Source organism: Nerophis lumbriciformis, linkage group LG06 (assembly GCF_033978685.3).
Source record: "Nerophis lumbriciformis linkage group LG06, RoL_Nlum_v2.1, whole genome shotgun sequence".
NCBI lineage: Eukaryota > Metazoa > Chordata > Actinopteri > Syngnathiformes > Syngnathidae > Nerophis > Nerophis lumbriciformis.
Window position 1 is genome coordinate 35,565,637 of NC_084553.2, and position 20,526 is coordinate 35,586,162.

Here is a 20,526-nt window from a genome sequence, read left to right on the forward strand (position 1 = left end):
TTGCGGATTATAATTACTGGTTTGCAAAAAACATTTTTAACCCAAATAGGTGAAACTACCGGTACATAATCTTCCACGGCACACCAGACTGTATCTCACGGCACACTAGTATATAGCACTGTATAAATTAACAGTAAAAATTAGGGATGTCCAAATTAAATATTTTTGGCCTCAGATCCGATCCGAAACTTTGACAATAGATTAAATAACTGAAAGGTTTTACAGCAAGTAACTAAAGTAAACACAATAACACTTTTTATAAAGCTTTTCCAATTAAATGTAACATGTGCTGGTATTGATGTAAATCATATGATGTAATACATTTGTGGTATAGGAGGGTTGCATACGACGTCACATCCGTTTGTCTTCTTTGCGGCTTAATTCACACGATGGTCAAGCAGCTTGAGCGTATCATTAAAACAAGTGAGAGAAAGTCTAGAGTTTGAGCAGAAAATGACGTATTGCTGTTCTGTTCTTGGGTGTTCCAGTCGATCAAACCGAGAGATTTGAAAGAGCTTGCATAGAGTCTCGAAAGAAGTGGTTCATAAAAGGTAATAAAGTCAGGAAAAAAAACGAAGGTGGGTCGAAGAAAATGGCTCTTAAAAATCTCACTTTCATCATCGTGTGGAATACAATCAGACCATGCTTGTGTCTGCAGAGATCACGTTGTAAAATGTTTGTTTGAACATTTAAGTTGTTTGAGAAACTTTCTGTGATCCAGTAATCAAGTGTATTCTTTACTATATTAGTAGTGTTTCATAGCATAACTGAATGTAAAAATAGACACAAGATTGCATTAGTTTGTGTTCTTTTGTGATTGCTACGCCTAAATATAACTATGCTTGTGCAAATAAATTAATGTCATGTTTAGTCCTATTAATAAATGTTTTGATTGTTGGTCCGATCCACCGTATTTTCATTGTCCATATTCAAAACAGAAATTAAAAGCTTAGTTGTTGTACTGGAAAGCCAAGTGCTTTATTCGACACAAATTACCACATTAGCGTCAAGAAATTATCTCTAATGGTATTAATAAACTCGATGAATAAATCTCTTGTAGGCTCAACAGCATACACTGAATCTTTATATCACTAGCAAACATTGCTGAACAACAGGCAAATCAACAGCTAAATAATGAGACAAAATAAGAACTTCACATCATAAAAACAACTGCAGATATGAATTGTAGATGAGGCTTATATTAGTAGCAGGAAATCAACTGCAAACAAACGTATCCCTTTTAGAGTCACAATCACAGCAGCATGGCACTTGTTATGTCAATCAAATAAGTTACTTAGCAATGCACGAATAAATCCAACTTTGTCTTTTACCGAATAATGTTTAATTTGTGGACCCCTCAGGTGTAAAGACATGATGTGCCTTCAATCTTTTCTTCTGTAAATACCCTAAGTGTCAAGTGAAGTGAGGTAGCAGTAACCTCTTGGTGATGATAAATGGTTGACATTTTTTTTTTTATATATATTTTTTTAAGAGTGTAAAAATATACTCCATCCCATTTAAAATATTTTTTTCATGATCGCTTTTATATTTGCCTCTAAACCTTTCAAAATAGGCCTAAATCTGCACTCATGCAGGTAAATAAATGGGGCTTAGACTATCAACAGAAACCCGGAAGTGTCCGGATGTGCCTCTAGGTCATGTGATTGCAACCCACCTGTACACACAGTTTTTAAACAAAATAAAGTGTATCGTGAAATTGTGAACAAGAACAAAAACGACCAAAAAAGTATGTTATAACAATAATAGTATATAGTAATCAGTAATCAGTATCAGTAATCACAAGAAAAAAACTATTATGCAATGTTCTGGCATCGTGAAATGTTTGTGATTCCAAAGATGCGGACGACAGCGTGCAGGTAGGATAAGTTTTTGATTCTTAAAGAGGCAAAATACAAAAGAAACCGTGCCGCTGAAAAGCGCACGTGAAACCTAAGGCAAAACTAGAATGTCTAAACATGAAACAAAAGCAATAGTGTTAAGCTAACATGAACCGAAAACAGTCGCGTAAAGCGAACAAGGAAAAGCTATCTTAGTATAACATGTGACCAAAACATAACTGTTGCCGGTGGCGAACACTGAACCCACGCGGCATGAGTGGTGAGACGGCTACATAAAGGGGTGTGATGAGTGTCAGCAATAGATGGAACACTAATCAATAACAAGGGTCTGGTGTGTCCAATAAGTGCACCTAGCAACAATAATGTTAAACAAAGGAGGAACAGAACAGAAAACTAAATTTTACATTGAAGCTTTAGCTGTTAGCGTCTTGTGTCGTCCTGCTTGGAGTGTGTGCGTGTGTGTGTGTGTGTCATACTTGCCACGGGGTGTGGTTAAGAGAGGAGGAGTATATTTACAGCTAGAATTCACCAAGTCAAGTATTTCATATATATATATAAATAAAAGAAATACTTGAATTTCAGTGTTAATGTATTTACACATATACACACACATAACACTCATCTACTCATTGTTAACTATGTAAAGCGCTTTGAGTCACTAGAGAAAAGCGCTATATAAATATAATTCACTTCACTTCACTTGAGTTAAGGGTTGAATTGTCCATCCTTGTTCTATTCTCTGTCACTATTTTTCTAACCATGCTGAACACCCTCTCTGATGATGCATTGCTGTGTGGCACGCACAAAAGTGCTTTCATCAAATGCACTAGAGTCTGGAATCTTCCATCTCTCCCTAGCATGGCCCAAAACCGGTCAATCCTTGCTTCCTGAGGAAGATCTTCACTGCCAAGCACTTGGTAGTCCACTACTTCTTCCCGGAGGTTATCCAGGTCCAATCGCAAGCGTATTTCTTCATCTTACTCGTCGTCGGCGTCGCCACGGCTGTATCTTCCTCGTTCTTCTGCTTTGTCTCCTTGTTGTGTGCGCAGTTGTGCACTGCATTCTCTAAAAGCCCTAAATGGTATTGTCACATATGCATGTACAGTAGATGGCAGTATTGTCCTGTTTAAGAGTGTCACAACATTGCTGTTTACGGCAGACGAACTGCTTTACGGTAGACGAAAATGTGACTGCTGTTGTTGTGTGTTGTTTCCGCGCTGGGAGGACGTTAATGAAACTGCCTAACAATGAACCTGGAGGGGGCGTGGCCTCCAGCTCCGCCTGAATTTCGGGAAATTTTCGGGAGAAAATTTGTCCCGGGAGGTTTTCGGGAGAGGCGCTGAATTTCGGGAGTCTCCCAGAAAATCCGGGAGGGTTGGCAAGTATGGTGTGTGTGTGTGTGTGTGTGTGTGTGTGTGTGTGTGTGTGTGTGTGTGTGTGTGTGTGTGTGTGTGTGTGTGTGTGTGTGTGTGTATGTGTGTGTGCATGCTTAGCCATTCCTTTTCTTCTTGTCGTCCAGTAATAATATTAATACTTGGAAGAAACTTAGTTTATTTTCCGCCATGGTGGTGAGGATTAGTATCTTAGAAACGGTTTCACACCATGGACAGATGACAGGTTCGTTGCAGCTTGCTATCAAATTCAAGCCGGTGGTCTGGCAAGACACTCACCCTCTTACATGTGTGTAACAATAAATCTGGAAATGTAATTTTGTCTCCCTGGGCGTGCATCCCTTTTAAAGGAATCTTTTACGTGAGTATAACCTTAAAGGGGAACATTATCACCAGACCTATGTAAGCGTCAATATATACCTTGATGTTGCAGAAAAAAGACCATATATTTTTTTAACCGATTTCCGAACTCTAAATCGGTGAATTTTGGCGAATTAAACGCCTTTCTATTATTCGCTCTCGGAGCGATGACGTCACAACGTGACGTCACATCGGGAAGCAATCCGTCATTTTCTCACTTTCGTCAGTGTGTTGTCGGAGGGTGTAACAACACGAACAGGGACGGATTCAAGTTGCACCAGTGGCCCAAAGATGCGAAAGTGGCAAGAAATTGGACGAAATTTGTTCAAAATACGAGGGTGTGGGGAAAGCCGACGAAATGGTCAGTCGTTTGTTCCGCACACTTTACCGACGAAAGCTATGCTACGACAGAGATGGCAAGAATGTGTGGATATCCTGTGACACTCAAAGCAGATGCATTTCCAACGATAAAGTCAAAGAAATCTGCCGCCAGACCCCCATTGAATCTGCCGGAGTGTGTGAGCTATTCAGGGACAATGGACCTCGGTAGCACGGCAAGCAATGGCGGCAGTTTGTTCCCGCAGACGAGCGAGCTAAACCCCCTGGATGTCTTGGCTCACACCGTCCCTTATGCCACCGAAGATGATCAAGAGAACAATATCGACCCTAGCTTCCCTGGCCTACTGACATCAACTCCAAAACTGGACAGATCAGCTTTCAGGAAATCAGAGCGGATGAGGGTATGTCTACAGAATATATTAATTGATGAAAACTTTATTCACTACATTATACATTATACATAAACTGTGTTTACCAATAATTTAGCTTAAAAACATTTATTTTTTTCAATCATTCGAGTACATTCGGGTATTCTTGTGTAATGCAGTATTTTGTGTCTATTTAGGTATGGTTAACCTGAGTGCTGAAATCGTGGAAAAATATATGTTCTTAGCGCGCCTGAAATGGGCTGTCTGCACTCTCAAAGTGCATGTTATTGCCAAATGTATTTCATGTGCTGTAAACCTAGTTCATAGTTGTTAGTAATTATCTTATCAGACAGTGTTAAGCTGCTGAAATCCGAGTCTGAATCCGAGCTAATACCATACCATACCATACCATACCAACTTTATTTATAAAGCCCTTTAAAAACAAGCACAGTTGAAAAACAAAGGGCTGTACACCACAAAGAAATAGAGGCAAAGGACAGACTAAAAAATAACATTTAAGACAGAAATAAAAATACACAATTAAAAAGCAAATATAAATTACCCTAAGAACAGTTTGTTAGATAAAAACAGTTTAAAAGTTAAAAACAGTTCAAAAAGTTAAAAGCTAAAAACAGTTCAAAGTCTCATGCTGGGTTAAAAGCCAGTGAATAAAAATGGGTTTTAAGAAGGGTCTTGAAAATAGCCAAAGAAGGGGCCTGTCTCACATGGAGAGGGAGATCGTTCCAGAGTTTGGGACCCGCAACAGAGAAAGCTCTATCCCCTCTGAGCTTGCGCTTTGTTTTGGGTACCTCCAGGATCAGCTGATCAGCTGACCTGAGGGACCGGGTGGGGGCATACAGATGGAGCAGCTCAGAGAGGTAAGGTGGGGCAAGACCACGTAAGGATTTAAAAACGAGTAAGATAATCTTAAAATGGACTCTAAAAGACACAGGCAGCCAGTGGAGGGAGGCTAAAACAGGAGTAATGTGCTCTCTTTTTCTTGTGTTAGTTAAAAGTCGGGCAGCTGCATTTTGGACCAGCTGCAGACGTGAGAGGGAGGACTGACTAATTCCAAAATATAAAGAGTTACAGTAATCCAGCCGAGATGTAGTAAAGGCATGGATTACTGTCTCTAACTGTTGCCTAGAAAGAAGGTTTTTAACCTTGGCCAGCTGACGTAAATTTAAAAAAAATAAATAAAAAAGTGTCGCTATACCTTGCTGTTCTATCCGCCATGTTTGTTTGTATTGGCATCACTGTGTGAAGTCACAGGAAAATGGACGGGTGTATATAACGATAGTTAAAATCAGGCACTTTGAAGCTTTTTTTAGGGATATTGCGTGATGGGTAAAATTTTTAAAAAAACTTCGAAAAATAAAATAAGCCACTGGGAACTGATTTTTAATGGTTTTAACCCTTCTGAAATTGTGATAATGTTCCCCTTTAAGCCATGGAAATAAACACTGGGACAAAGCAGTGATGAAGAACAGTTTAAAAAAAGGCAAATATCCGCCCCTGATCCGATTCCATCATTGGGATAGGGATATCGCTTGTAAAAATTTACTGAATAGAAATACATGATTAAATGAACGTATTATTAGTATTTGTGTTAAAAATAATAAACAAATGTTCTCCTCTCCCATGACGAATGTACATGAGCCTCAGAAGCATAGTAACAATAGTCATAGCTCAAGATGTATTTTCTCCCCTATTTTCTACCTGACCTGTTTTCAGCTGGAAACCAAGAGCCGGGTTTGTTCTCCACACTGCAACAGGAATGGGCAGGGCTGTAACCATGGGAAGGTACTGTCGCAGGTCTGCAATCAGCTTATCTCGACCGTACGCATCCAAGCCCGAAAGCACCACAGAGGGGACGTAAACCATGTCTTTTCCAGTCACGTGATAAGCCACCGTCATGTTGGGTGAACCAAATACAGTCTCCACCTAGAAAAAAAAAGCAGACACATTGCTACTAAAAATCCAACAAAACAATTAATAAATGCCACATTGCATTGTGATACTGCTAAGTTGTCGAAGGTGCACATACAGTATTAGAAGGAAACAGATTTTCCAAATTACATAACTGCTCATAAACATTGGCAATCAAAATCTAGAGCAACAAAAAATGTTTTCAGCAGAGCATTTGTAGCTGAGGTTGTCTGGAGATGTTCAGTTATAATGTAACATAACATTTAAATGGTCTTATTTTCTACTTGATTCTAATAACATAGACAATTGGTATAAACTAAAAAAATATATTGTGCCTAAATGATGCACTTTCACTTTGCAGGTGGTCTTATGTTTACGATGTTCCGGGTTGGATGTTTTGTGCTTGCAAACGTGCTCACATGATTTGATTACAACCATAATTGTCGAGGTTGTGGCCTTTGTCTGGAAACCCGGGATGCAGAGACGGCAGGCAAAGTTCAGGTAAAATGTATTTAATGAAGCAAATAGTGCAGTAGGGAAGTGCATAATAAAGGCAAAACAGTCACAGGAAGCATAGGGAACGCTATGCAGCATGGAGGTACAAAGCACAATGATCCAGAGGACAGGGCTGACAAAAAAGCATCCTGATTGGCAACCAGGGATAGGTGATGGAGCCAGAACTTAGACAATCAAAGTAATTGCAAATGGAGGAAAAGAGGAAGTGTAAACAAAAACGAAAGTGCTGCAAGGAAATAAAACAAAATACTAGAAACTAATAATATATATCATGAGAAATCATGACAGAAATATTCGTCTGTAAACACTTGCTTGAGAACTGTAGTTAGCGCACAAATGTCAAACTCACGGCCCGGGGACCAGATCTGGCATGCCAAATCTTTTAATGAAGCCCGCAAAAGCCTGGAAATAATATGTTTCAATAAAGTACCCTATCATGTCTTAGTAAGTGTATTTGTTATTTCCATTTTGACTGAAAAAAAAAACATGTACTGCTTGAAATTGCATTTTTTAAACTTAAATATTATCCAATATTGCAACATTGTCATATCATCATACTTTCTAAGCAATTTTTTTGTTAAAATAAAAATAAATACTTAAATATCTGATTGACCTATGATTTTAAAACAAGTTATCCATCACATTGTAAAAATGAAAAAAATAAAAAATTGTATACATATTTTTATCGCTAATTACTATAATTTATTTTTTTGTCCTGTCCAGCCACTCAAGCAAATCATATTTTTGATGTAGATGCCCATATTTGCTGTACAGATTTACTTTACAGAAGAGAAGTTTGGGATACGTCTCTTGTTGGCTTATTTGTATTTGACTTTATGAAATGAATTTATATTTATGTTTGGCACAGCCGGATCGGAGCAGGAGGGGATAGAAAAAAAAAAAGAAGCAAGACAGAGGGGAAAATTGCGTGGACAAGAAGGGGATAAGACAGGGAGACAACATCCATCCATCCATCCATCCATTTTCTACCGCTTGTCCCTTTCAGGGTGATATGATACGAAAAGTGATAGCAAATAAGCAGTTATTGAAGTAAATACTGATAACAGAAATGACAATTAACATTATTGCACTACAAATGGAGCAAAAAAAAATACCAATCGAAATAGCACTATTGATCCATCCATCCATCCATCCATCCATCCATCCATCCATCCATCCACTTCCCGCCGCTTATCCGAGTCCGGGTCGCGGGGGCAGCAGTCTAAGCAGAGATGCCCAGACTTCCCTGTCCCCGGCCACCTCCTCTATTTCCTCCAGGGGGGACACCGAGGCATTCCCAGGCCAGCTGTGAGACGTAGTCCCTCCACCGCGACCGACAACCACACGCCAACAGGACTATGGAGAACAGCCAGCCCAAACGCCAACACGCAAATAAGAGACATCAACACCACCCCCCACTAAAAAACTCCACTCTCCAGTCCAAACCCCCACAAACACACCACTGCCCAAACAATTAAGACCCACACCTAACATGAGGGCTGCGCTGCCCCCGCATCAAGCCACTGACACAAACCCCGCAGCACGAGGACGACGGGCACAGACCTCGCACAACAGGAAACGAAACCTGCGCGATGCCAAGTAAAAACCGAAGGCGAAGACAACCCAACCACCTCCATTAAAAAAAATATATATATATATTTTTAAAATGTTAAACCTCACACCCTTAGCGAGGTCTCTGCACAGGATTGGCAGGTCACTAGACCGCATTCCCCGGAGCCTGTGCCGGTCGAGGAAGCAATGAGGGGTGCGCCACACCCCTAAACCCTAACTCACCCGTGCATGTGATGTGGGAGTGTAGAAGGCCCACCGAGTGTCTACTGTGTAGTTAAAAATTATGATGTCAGCCATTAAAGCCTGATGTGTGTGCTTTACCGTGAGGGAGATACTGTATGTACTGTATGTATACAAGTGGGGACTAATGATGCGATTAAAATTGGGGGACATCAGGGTCATGGTGGGTCCCTACCATGCCAAGCCCCCCAAACACTAAGTGTCTAACATGCAGTTAAAATAATAATTACCGTACTGGAAATTAAAAAAAATAACTTTAATAGTTTGTACGGTAAAATTCTGGCGACTAAACTGCCAGGTTTTACTGTAAAAGCTGTGATCGTTGTTTTTATTTTGTATCAATTGGAAAAATGGTACCACTGTTTTTTAGGTTAAAAAAAACAAACTAGCAGCTCAGTTACCAGAATTTAATATAAAAACATGTTTCCATTGTCAGTAAAATATTGTAAAAACAAGGGCTGTGAATCTTTGGGTGTCCCACGATTCGATTCAATATCGATTCTTGGGGTCACGATTTGATTCAAAATCGCTTTTTTTCGATTCAACGCGATTCTCGATTCAAAAGCGGTATTTTCCCGATTCAAAAGGATTCTCTATTCATTCAATACATAGGATTTCAGCAGGATCTACCCCAGTCTGCTGACATGCAAGCAGAGTAGTAGATTTTTGTAAAAAGCTTTTATAATTGTAAAGGACAATGTTTTATCAACTAATTGCAATAATGTAAATTTGTTTTAACTATTAAATGAACCAAAAATATGACTTATTTTACCTTTGTGAAAATATTGGACACAGTGTGTTGTCAAGCTTATGAGATGGGATGTAAGTGTAAGCCACTGTGACACTATTGTTCATTTATTTTATTTTTTTATAAATGTCTAATGATAATGTCAATGAGGGATTTTTAATCACTGCTATGTTGAAATTGTAACTAATATTTATACTGTTGTTGATAATATTCATTTTTATTTCACTACTTTTGGTTTGTTCTGTGTCGTGTTTGTGTCTCCTCTCAATTGCTCTGTTTATTGCAGTTCTGAGTGTTGCTGGGTCGGGTTTGGTTTTGGAATTGGATTGCATTGTTATGGTATTGCTATGTATTGTTTTGTTGGATTGATTAATTAAATAAATAAAGAAATAAAGAAATACATTAAAAAAAAAAAAGATTTTTGAGAATCGATTTTGAATCGCACAACGTGAGAATCGCAATTCGAATTCGAATCGATTTTTCCCACACCCCTAGTAAAAACCATCATTAATTTCGACTAAGCTGCCAGTTTGTTACTGTAAAAACAGTACTATTATTTTTCCATTTACTGTACTATTAAAAACACTAAATTTTACAGTAAAATTCTGGTAATTGATTTGCCAGTTTTTTACTAAAGATTTGTAGTGTATGTAAAAAATATATATTAAAAGGCAATAACTGTGATGTAGCCCTCAATGAAAATGAGTTTGACACCCGTGAACTTGCATGAGAGACAGAAGAATACAGTATATGCGCTCAGGCGCAGCTACACTGGATAATGTTGCTTATTAGCTCGAACCCGCTTTTCCCCGGCAGCTGAGTCTGCCAGCACCTCCGCTGGCAGAGCGCCAAGACATGCATCCTGCTCGCGCTGAGCGCAGCACGCCCACGCAGCGACAAAGCTGCAGGCATCCACAAATCAGCGCACCTGCATCTAATGAGAGGGAACGGCATAAAGACCAGCAGACCAAAGGAACCTTTGCCAGAACGTCGCTCATCTTCCCAGTAAGCATCACGTCTGGCATTCCCTCCCCCGTGCTTTGCTTGTCTTCTCTGTGCTCTTCCTTGTTCCCTCGTTGATGTCCCTTGTGTCTTCCGCAGTGTCTACCTTGTCGTCTGTGATCGTGTCCTGCCTCCATCCGGATCTCTGACTGTCTTCCTTGATCCTCGACCCCTGCTCGGACTCGGACATCGCTACCTCTCTCCCCCCCTCCACTGCTTGCCTCCCTACGGACTGCCTCTTCGCCTTGCCCTCTTGACTCGACGAAAGATTAATCCAACACACACAGACAACAACCACTGGTAATACTTACACAATGATTTCTACGCATCGTCCGCACTCATTCATTTGAAGTAGCATATACACTCCACTCACTCATTAAAGGTTTCAATAAATCTTATAAACTGCAGTTCTGCCTTGGTTGTCGCCTCCTTCCCTTCTCAGTACACAACAGTACGTTCTGGCCAACGTACTAGAAGAGAGGGAGAGGTGGTACAGACAGCATCTTTGTCTCTACTGTAGTCTTGCCGGACATGTCCTCCGCAATTGTCCGGCGAGACCAAAAGACCAGGCTCAACAGCTGAGGGAATCCTGGTGAGCCATACGTTATTCCCCCGTGAGGAAGAAAACCCAGATTTTCTGCTACACGCTACTCTGGCCTGGGACACGAGAAGCATACAAGTGGAGGCATATTTGAACTCAGGGGCAGACGAAAGTCTGATGGACTAAAAGTTCGCCCGGCAGATTAGCAGTCCCCTGGTGCCCCTGGACAAGACGCTGCCTGCTCAAGCACTGGATGGACGCCCTTTGGGACCCATCAAGTACCGCACAGAGCCCATTTCTATGACCATTTCTGGGAACCACATGGAGACCATCAGTCTGTGGGTGCTGGAAGCCTCCGTAGCCCCACTTGTTCTTGGGAGGTCTTGTCTTCGTCACCACGACCCCCACATCTCTTGGACTTTAGGCTAGATCCTGGCTTGGAGCACACCATGCCATGCCAACTGTCTCAACTCAGCGTCCCCTCTGGTCTACTGTTCCAGTACTACGATTCCCCAGACAGATTTGTCTCTGATTCCTGCTTGCTACCATGATCTAGCCGAGGTCTTCAGCAAGGAACGGACTACCTCCTCATAGACCTTACGACTGTGCCATTGAGCTACTCCCTGACGCTACCCTGCCTTCCAGCCCCCTTTATAATTTTTCACTTCCCGCAAAAGAGGCCATGAAGATCTATATTTCGGAGGTCCTTGCCTCTGGCATCATTACTCCGTCCAAGTCTCATCTGGCGGCGGGATTATTTTTTGTGGCCAAGAAGGATGGGTCACTTCGGCCATGCATCGATTACCGTCACCTTAACAACATCACCATCAAGAACAAATACCCCCTTCCGCTGCTCAACTCTTCTTTTGAACCTTTGGCGCCCGCAACCGACTTCACCAAACTGGATCTCCGTAACGCCTATAACTTGGTTCGGATCAGAGAGGGAAACGAGTGGAAGACGGCGTTCAACACCAATCTGGGGCATTATGAGTACCGCGTAATGCCCTTTGGACTTACTAACACTCCTACTGTCTTGCAGGCTCTTGTGAAAGGACATTCTCCGGGACATGCTGGACCAATTTGTGGTGGTATACCTGGATGATATTCAGATTTTTTCTCGTAACCTTTCTGACCATCAGCAACATGTCCGTCTTGTCCTGCAACGTCTCCTGGAAAATCGCTTATTTGTGAAGGCAGAAAAATGCAGCTTCCCTACTTCGTCGGTGGAGTTCTTGGGATTTGTGGTCGGGAAGGGCAACATAAGAGCCGACCCAAAGAAGGTGGAGGCCGTGGTAGAGTGGCCTCAAACGGCCAGCAGGACGGAACTACGGAGGTTCCTCGGCTTCGCCGGCTTCTACACACCCTTCATTCGAGACTTCAGTAGGGTTGCTGCACCACTCCATTCCCTCACATCACCTAACGTACCTTTTGTTTGGACTCTTATTGCTAGCAAGGCCTTCGAGGACCTGAAGAAGAGCTTCACTTCAGCTCCCGTCCTTGTCCACATCGACTTAGACAGTGCCCTCCTGGTGGAGGTGGACGCTTCGGACTCTGGAATTGGGGCTATTCTTTCTCAACTTTCCAAGCATGACAATATGATTCACCCATGTGCATTCTTCCCTAGACGTCTGTCCCAAGCTGAGCAGAACTACGACGCTGGGAATAGACAACTGTTGGCGGTCCACGAAGCCCTGGCCAAATGGAGACATTGGCTTGAAGGAGCGAGACACCAGTTCCAAATCCTGACCGACTCAGCAATCTTCTCCACATCCGCTAAGCCAAGAGACACAATCGCCAGGCAAGGTGGCAACAATTCTACTCCCGATTCGTCTACGTGCACTATTTCAGACCGGGGTCGAAGAACTCTAAGGCGGACGCCTTGTCCCGACTGTTCATGGATGAACCCACCTGCCCGTCTGTGGCGGAGCCCATCCTTCATCCCACTCGCATTGTGGGGATGGTTACTTGGAAAGTGGAGGAACTGGTCAAGACTGCGCTGCGCTCCAATCCGCGATCTGGAGGTGGACCACTCAACAAACTATTTGTCCATCGGGGGCTGCGATCCAGGGTCCTGGATTGGGGGCACTATAGCCTGTTCTCATGCCATCCTGGCTTTCTATGATCCCTATTGCTGCTGCGAAGACACTTTTGGTGGCCATCCATGGCCAGGGATTCACGTGAGTTAATCGCTGCTTGTACTACTTGTGCCCGCAATAAAGCTTTGCACAGGCCTCCTGCTGGTCTCCTTCGCCCTCTTCCCATTCCTGCCCGCTCTTGGAAGCACATCGTTCTGGACTTCACGTCACGGGATTCCCAGCCTCCAGAAAATAACATGACCATCTTAGCCAGTATTGATTGATTCTTCAAGGCAGCCCACTCCATTCCGCTGTGCAAGTTACCCTCTGCTTCAGAGACTGCTGACCTCCTCACCCTGCACGTCGTCAAACTGCATGGTATTCCGGTGGACATCGTCTCTGACCGGGGCCCTCAGTTTTCGGAACAAATATGGAGAGCCTTCTGTAAGGGGATTGGGGCCTCGGTCAGCCTCACATCGGGATACCATCCCCAAAGCAACGGGCAGGCTGAGAGGGCAAACAAAAGTCTGGAGACCATGCTCCGCTGCGTCGCCAGCCATCAACCCACGTCTTGGAGCAAGTACCTGGGTGGAATACTCATATAACTCCTTGAAGAGCTCCGCTACCGGTATGTCACCTTTTTGAATGCTCATTGGGCTATCAACCCCCCTTGTTTCCCCAACATGAGTAGGAGATAGAGGTGCCCTCGACTAAGGCTCATATTAGACGGTGTCAGAGGGTGTGGAGAGCCACTCATGCTGCTTTAGAAAGAGCGTCTGAAAAGATGTGCCGCAACGCCAACCGTCATCGCATCCCGGCTCCATCCTATCGACTGGGACAGCAAGTTACGTGACTCACCAAAGACCTCAGCCTCCAGGTACCGTCTAAAAACTTAGCACCACGTTACCTTGGTCCTTTCTCTATTATGTCTATCATTAACCCCGTATCTGTCAAGCTGGCTCTCCCACCCTTGGTCAAGCGACACCCAGTGGTTCATGTGTCCCAAATAAAACCAGTAGCGGAGAGCGCTCTGTCCCCTCCTGTATATGCCTCCCTCCCTCTAGGTTCTTGGAGAATGGAGATCAGGTTTGGACGGTAAAATAAATTCTCAGGGTCCGTCGACAAGGTAGGGGGCTCGTGTATCTGGTCGACTGGGAGGGATATGGACCTGAGGACAGATCTTGGGTACCAGCCTCCTGTCTTGCTGACCTCTCTCTTCTGGAGGATTTTTACCGTGCCAATCCTGATGCTCCCCGGCGCTCGTCGGGGGCCTCGCTTAAGGGGGTGGGGGGGGAGTACTGTCGCGGCGCGGGCTCGAACGCGCTTTTCCCCGGCAGCTCCGCTGGCAGCGCGTCCAGACACGCCCCTGCTCACTATGAGCACAGCACGCCCACGCAGCGACAAAGCTGCAGGCAATCGCAAATCAGCGCTCCTGCATCTAATGAGAGGGAGCGGCATTAGAACCAGCAGACCCAAGGAACCTTTGCCAGAACGTCGTTCATCTTCCCAGTAAGCATTACGTCTGGCATTCCCTCCCCCGTGCTTTGCTCGTCTTCTCTGTGCTCTTCCTTGTTACATCGTTGATGTCCCTTGTGTCTTCCGCAGTGTCTACCCCGTCATCTGCGATCGTGTCCTGCCTCACGACATCCATCCAGATCTCTGACTGCCTTCTTCAATCCTCGACCCCTGCTCGGACTCGGACATCGCTACCTCTTTCCACCCCTCCACTGCTTGCCTCCCTACGGACTGCCTCTTCGCCTTGCCCTCTTGACTCGACGAAAAGTTCATCCAACACGCACAGACAACAACCCCTGGTAATACTTACACAATTAATTCTACACATCGTCCGCACTCATTCACTTGAAGTAGCATATACACTCCACTCACTCATTAAAGGTTTCAATAAACTGCAGTTCTGCCTTGGTTGTCGCCTCCTTTCCTTCTCAGTACACACTTGCACTTCAATATGCCACTCAAGTGTAAGGTAAGCTCTTCTGGTGGCAGTGAACTGATGAAAAATAAAGCCATCACCATGGACGTGAGAATGAACATCATAAAAAGCTAAGAGAGATATAATGGCTGCACATGTTGTCGCGACCATCATTAAGGATAAATATCATATCATTGAGCATTTTATAAGCGACAGTAATAACTAAATAGCATAGTGTTCTCATTATTGCGATGGAAAGGTTGTTAGTGCTATGGCTGTCATACCAGAATAAACGCTATTCAGTGTTGATTCAGGAGAAGGCTAAAAGATGTTTTTGTTATTAAATGTAATAAATTGTTCTGTATGTTGCATTACTGTTTTATTTTAATTTGCTTTATTTAGTGTTTTTCTTACAGTATTGTATGTCTGTCTTCCACCTGTCGTAGGAACGGAACTCATTCGGAACCAGAGGACCATCTGTACTTTGTTTGACCGCTTTCCATTTACGGCAGTTGGGAGCAGATACTAAGTTTTTGGTTTTTAAGTTTGACGAATCACAGTATTGCTTAGAGGACATGCAATATGTGACCAATAACAGTTGTTAATACCTGAGCAATAAAACTGGTGGTACTGCAGCAATTTACCTGCACCTGTGCAAACTCCAATAACCCTAAGCTACTTCAAACACAGTCTTTTCTAGTACTTTAATCAAATTGAATCCACAGCAATAAAACATCAAATTACACACAATAGAATTGAAGGTTTTAAAAAGCGTGAAAATACACTTCACTTAGAGCAATGTTGAAACCACTTACAAAAGAGCAAATGTGACGAATATAACAAAACAAAAACACCACTTAAATGCAGCTATAAGGCATGATAAATGATATACAGGCCGTTATTGTTACAGAGGGAGGACTCTTACTGAGATATTTTTGTAAAACAGTGTTTTGTGTCACATTCTTAGGTTTGTGACCTCTGTGAACTGTGACAATTGGTTAGGGTCAAATGAATCCATGTTATCTTATGTAAACATCAAGTGAAAACCAAAAGAAGAAGTAAAACAACATGGTATCCTTGCTCTGCCTCTTGCTATTCAGCCCGGTCTCAAAGTGTCTCCGAATGAGTCATTTGCCACTTCACTCTGTCTGTAGCATCACACAGTGAAGGTGCTTTTAAGAGACGGTTTGTACGAGCCAGAGATCACGGACCCGCCCACTCATTCCACCCCATAGAGCATGACAGACGACAGTGGAACCTCTGAAGTTGAATAATGCCCCTTGAGTTTGTGTAATAATCAATTGTACGCAAATATTTGGCTAAAATTTAGTATTTTCTCTTCTCCCTTCAGTGGTGCCTCTTGTTTGGTGCAGTTTTTACTCCAGATGCCCTTCTTAATGTACCCTTCCAATTTATTGGGCTTATACTCCAGTGACTGGGTGTCAAAGCACTGGCCAGGAATCAAACCTATGTTGATCACACGAAACCACTACTGAGTAGTACCACTTGTTGTGTGTTTATAAATATTAATTTCTTGAACAAAAAAAATCTCATTTATTATTTTAATATTCAACAATGAGCTGATAGCAATAACTGTGCTGTCCAGTTGTTACATCCTGATTGCTTACTTTTATTTGTCTCATTTCCAAATATTAGTGTGCACAGATTTTACATTCAGTTCCAAGACGCTAGATGGCAGTAATGTATAGACCTCTGTGTTGCGTAGTCAGAGAGTAGTCTTTGCCATTAGTTTTAATGTGCCAGTCTTGTCCTTTGTTGCGTCCGACAGTGATTATACTGTAAGTCTTGTACTTATTATACACCAGTTGTTTGTAATGTGCATCTTAGCTGTAATTTGATTGCCAAACTTTGAAGTGTTAATGCTAATCAGTAGCAGGTATGTGGCACCACAAATGTAAATTCACATCGAGCTAGCGCATTTTTAAAAGTGGATCATTTAATTTAATGATTGAGTGCTTGTATACCCACCAAGTGTTTGAGCCAGTGACGAGTCTGCCACCGGGCGTGACATCACGGAATTGATTACATCCTTAATTACATCGCAGCTAAGCACCTAAGAATCAACTCTTTTGTCCATAATTTTTTTTAAAGAATATCACTGAGCGTTATTACAGTATTAAGCATAGTTAACTTCCTTTTGCACTTGTATGAGAGCTAACAATGTAAAAATGTTGCTTGAGATCTTGACTACATGTTATAAACGTTATTTAATTGTGATGACAAAGACTTTAGGCCTGATCTACTAAGATAAAAAAAACAAGTGCTAAATAGTGTGCGCAAACTATAAACTTGTGTTTGCTCACTGGGTGTGTTGTGCGTGATATTCTAACACTGTGAATCCACACCAAACAAGAATGACAAACACATTTCGGGAGAACATCCGCACCGTAACACAATATAAACACAACAGAACAAATACCCAGAATCCTTTGCAGCACTAACTCTTCCGGGACGCTACAAAATACATCCCCGCTACCACCAAACCTCCCCCCCACACACACACACCTTGCAGTGTCCCGGAAGAGTTAGTGCTGCAAAGGGTTCTGGGTATTTGTTCTGTTGTGTTTATGTTGTGTTACGGTGCGGATGTTCTCCCGAAATGTGTTTGTCATTCTTGTTTGGTGTGGATTCACAGTGTGGCCCATATTTCTAACAGTGTTAAAGTTTTTTTATTCGGCTACCCTCAGTGTAACCTGTATCGCTGTTGATGAAGTGTGCGTTGCATTCACTCGTGTTCGCGTACAGAAGCCGCACATGTTATGTGACTGGGCCAGCACTCGTTGGACTGGCTGAAAAGCAGACGTGACGATTTTCGGGAGCCAGAGTTTGACACCCATGTTCTAAGACAATTGATTGCAAGTTTAAACACGTTTTTGCGTGTACTATGCGTCTTTCCCCACGGAGACGCAAATTCACTGCACATCCATGATATCATGTTCCTACCTGTTCTGTTTTGCTTTGTTTTGAAACATGCAGCAGACATCTATCACTTTTTCTGGGAATTTTGGAGGCAGTTCTGCAGTGCATGTACAAGAAAATCTACTTTTTTAGCACACTGATGGTGCACCCTCGGAGACACTGGCACTGAAATGTTCCAGACGCAAGAAAAGAAAATAGTATATAAGAAGTTTATATTTATGAATGAATGAAGAAGGGAGTGTGAGAAGATTCCAATAAGTTTTTGTTTTTTTTAAAACAAATGTCATTAAAAATTAAAACGCCAGCAGACACCAAAATGCATTGATTTAATTTGTTTTAATCAGCCCCTTAAGTCATCCAGCAGCTATAAAATTATAAATGATATTGCTGAATAGACGATGTGTCTAACATTTTTATTTTTGACTGTCTATATATGTTGACAAGCATAGGACAGAGCTGCAGCACGATGGCAGAGAAATGCAGAGAAAACAAAGTGTATGTTCTTTACCACATCAAAAACTGTAAGATCAGCACTGTGTGAGAACATTTTAACAAGAAATGGGCAACAAATTATGTTAGTATCTGCTTTTAAATATTTAGGATTTTTAATTGATGACCACTTGAGTTTTAAGGAGCACATTCAGTATGTGCTCCTTAAACTTTTACTGGGATTTTATTATAGAAACAAGTCTTGCTTTTCTTTTACTGTGAAACAAAAATTGGTGGAAACAACCTTTTTACCTGTTATTGACTATGGAGATGTGTTGTAGATGAATGCTACTGCTGGTTGTCTCCACAAGCTGGATAGTATGTACCAAGGGCAGTGTTGGGACTAACGCGTTACTGTAACGCCGTTAGTTTCGGCGGTAACTAGTAATCTAACGCGTTATTTTTTTTTATTCAGTAATTTAGTTACCGTTACTACATGATGCGTTACTGCGTTATTTTACGTTACTTTTGATGTAGTATCGGCTAGAAACAGAAGCGCTGCGGTGTCGTTCTTCTGAATCTTCCTCTGTCACAAGCCGGAGAGAAGAAAAGAGGCGCGGTCTAAGTGTGTGTGGGTGTGGGTGTGGGGAAAAAAAGTTGTTGGCACGTTCAGTCCACACACAGCGTGGTCATGGCGAGCGGAGTAACGGAGGAGCTTGAACGCCCCCGCCATTGAATCGGTGTGTTTATAAGTGCAGACTCGGTTGTGCAAAACGAGGGTTTTAAACACATGCTGAACGTGCTTGAACCATGTTACGACATCCCGTCGCGCACCCACTTCAGCAATAAGATTGTGCCAGATCTTTATGAGCAGGAGAAGAAAAAAGTTGTGGATGAACTATCCCGAGCATCAGCTGTTGCGCTCATGACAGACGGGTGGACGTCCAGCGGAACTATAAGCGCTCACTTCATCACAGCAGACTGGGAGATGAGAAGACACGCCCCCTCTACGAGAGTCACCTTGCGCAGGTACTGACACAAGCAGTGGAGGACTGGAAGATAAAGATATCCCAGTCACACGTGATAATGCCAAAAATCAAATAATTACAGAGAATGAGGCAGGACTGGGACCACAGATAGGTGCTTTGCACATGTAGTGAATTTGGCATCACAGAAGGGAATCTCAGTCAATAGGATGGAGCGCCTCTTTGGGAGGATCAGGAAGGTTTCTTACTTCCACCCAAGCACAATAGCTGCTCATGTGCTTAAGACAAAGCAAGAAATGCTAAAGCTGCCTGCTCATACATGATGTCCCAACGAGGTGGAACTCCACTTATGATATGTTGGAGCAGCAGGCAGCTATATACTCTGCATTGACCCACAACACCCTGAAGACAAATGTCACCCTGTCTGATGATGATGTGAGAGTAGCAGGTGAGGTCCTCCAGGTGCTTAAACCCCTCAAAAGTGTTCCATCTCTACTGAGCACTGAAACTTCACCATCTGTGTCAATGATCCTGCCACTGAAAACAAGGATTCTACAATCCATGGCTCCAAGTGTGGAAGACAGCAGCATCACTCCAGATGTCAGGCTTTATGTTTCAAGGAAGATGATGTGCCTTCTTATGTTGCACTTTAACTTGTTTTTTATTCATGGTCATTGGTCCAAGTTTAAAGAAAGGAGCAATGCCTTTTTATGTTGCACTGTTTTTCATTAATTATGTTAAAAGGAAAATAAAAATGTATGTCAAGTTGATCAACAGATTATATTATTCTCCAGTGCAATAACAGTACTGAAATGAAGGCAAAAAGGGCATTAACGGGAGCTTTGAAAAAAAAAGAAGAAAAAAAGAAGTAACTAAATAGTTACTTCTCACAGTAACGCATTACTTTTTGGTGTAAGTAACTGAGTTAGTAACTGAGTTACTTTTGAAATAAAGTAACTAGTAACTGTAACTAGTTACTGGTTTTCAGTAACTAACCCAACACTGACCACGGGGCACTGAGATTCATCACCAACTGTGCTCCCCTTACTCACCATTGCGTATTACACTCAATGGTTAACTGGACATCTTTATGTGCTCGACGCCTCAATCATTGGTCTGTTTTCATCTACAAAACCATTCTGGGTATCACTCCATCTTATCTGTCTTGTCTTTAAACAATGAAACAAGGAAGTCGCAATCTTCGTTCAATGAATGTTCTGCAATTTGTCGTCCCCAAAGTTAGAACTGAACTGGGCAAGAAAGCATTTAGGTTTTCAGCACCAAACGCTTGGAATAACCTA

At 42.4% G+C, this 20,526-nt stretch overlaps 1 protein-coding gene across 4 annotated transcripts in view; it reads right to left on the reverse strand.

Moving 5' to 3' along the window:
* kiaa1549lb (KIAA1549-like b) overlaps nt 1–20,526 on the reverse strand; it is a 211,496-nt gene that overhangs the window by 67,177 nt on the left and 123,793 nt on the right. For all 4 annotated transcript variants that reach the window (XM_061964212.2, XM_061964214.2, XM_061964213.2 and 1 more), the window contains exon 5: nt 6,042–6,261. In XM_061964212.2, coding sequence (XP_061820196.2) covers nt 6,042–6,261 — 220 coding nt within the window. The remainder of the gene's footprint in view (nt 1–6,041; nt 6,262–20,526) is intronic.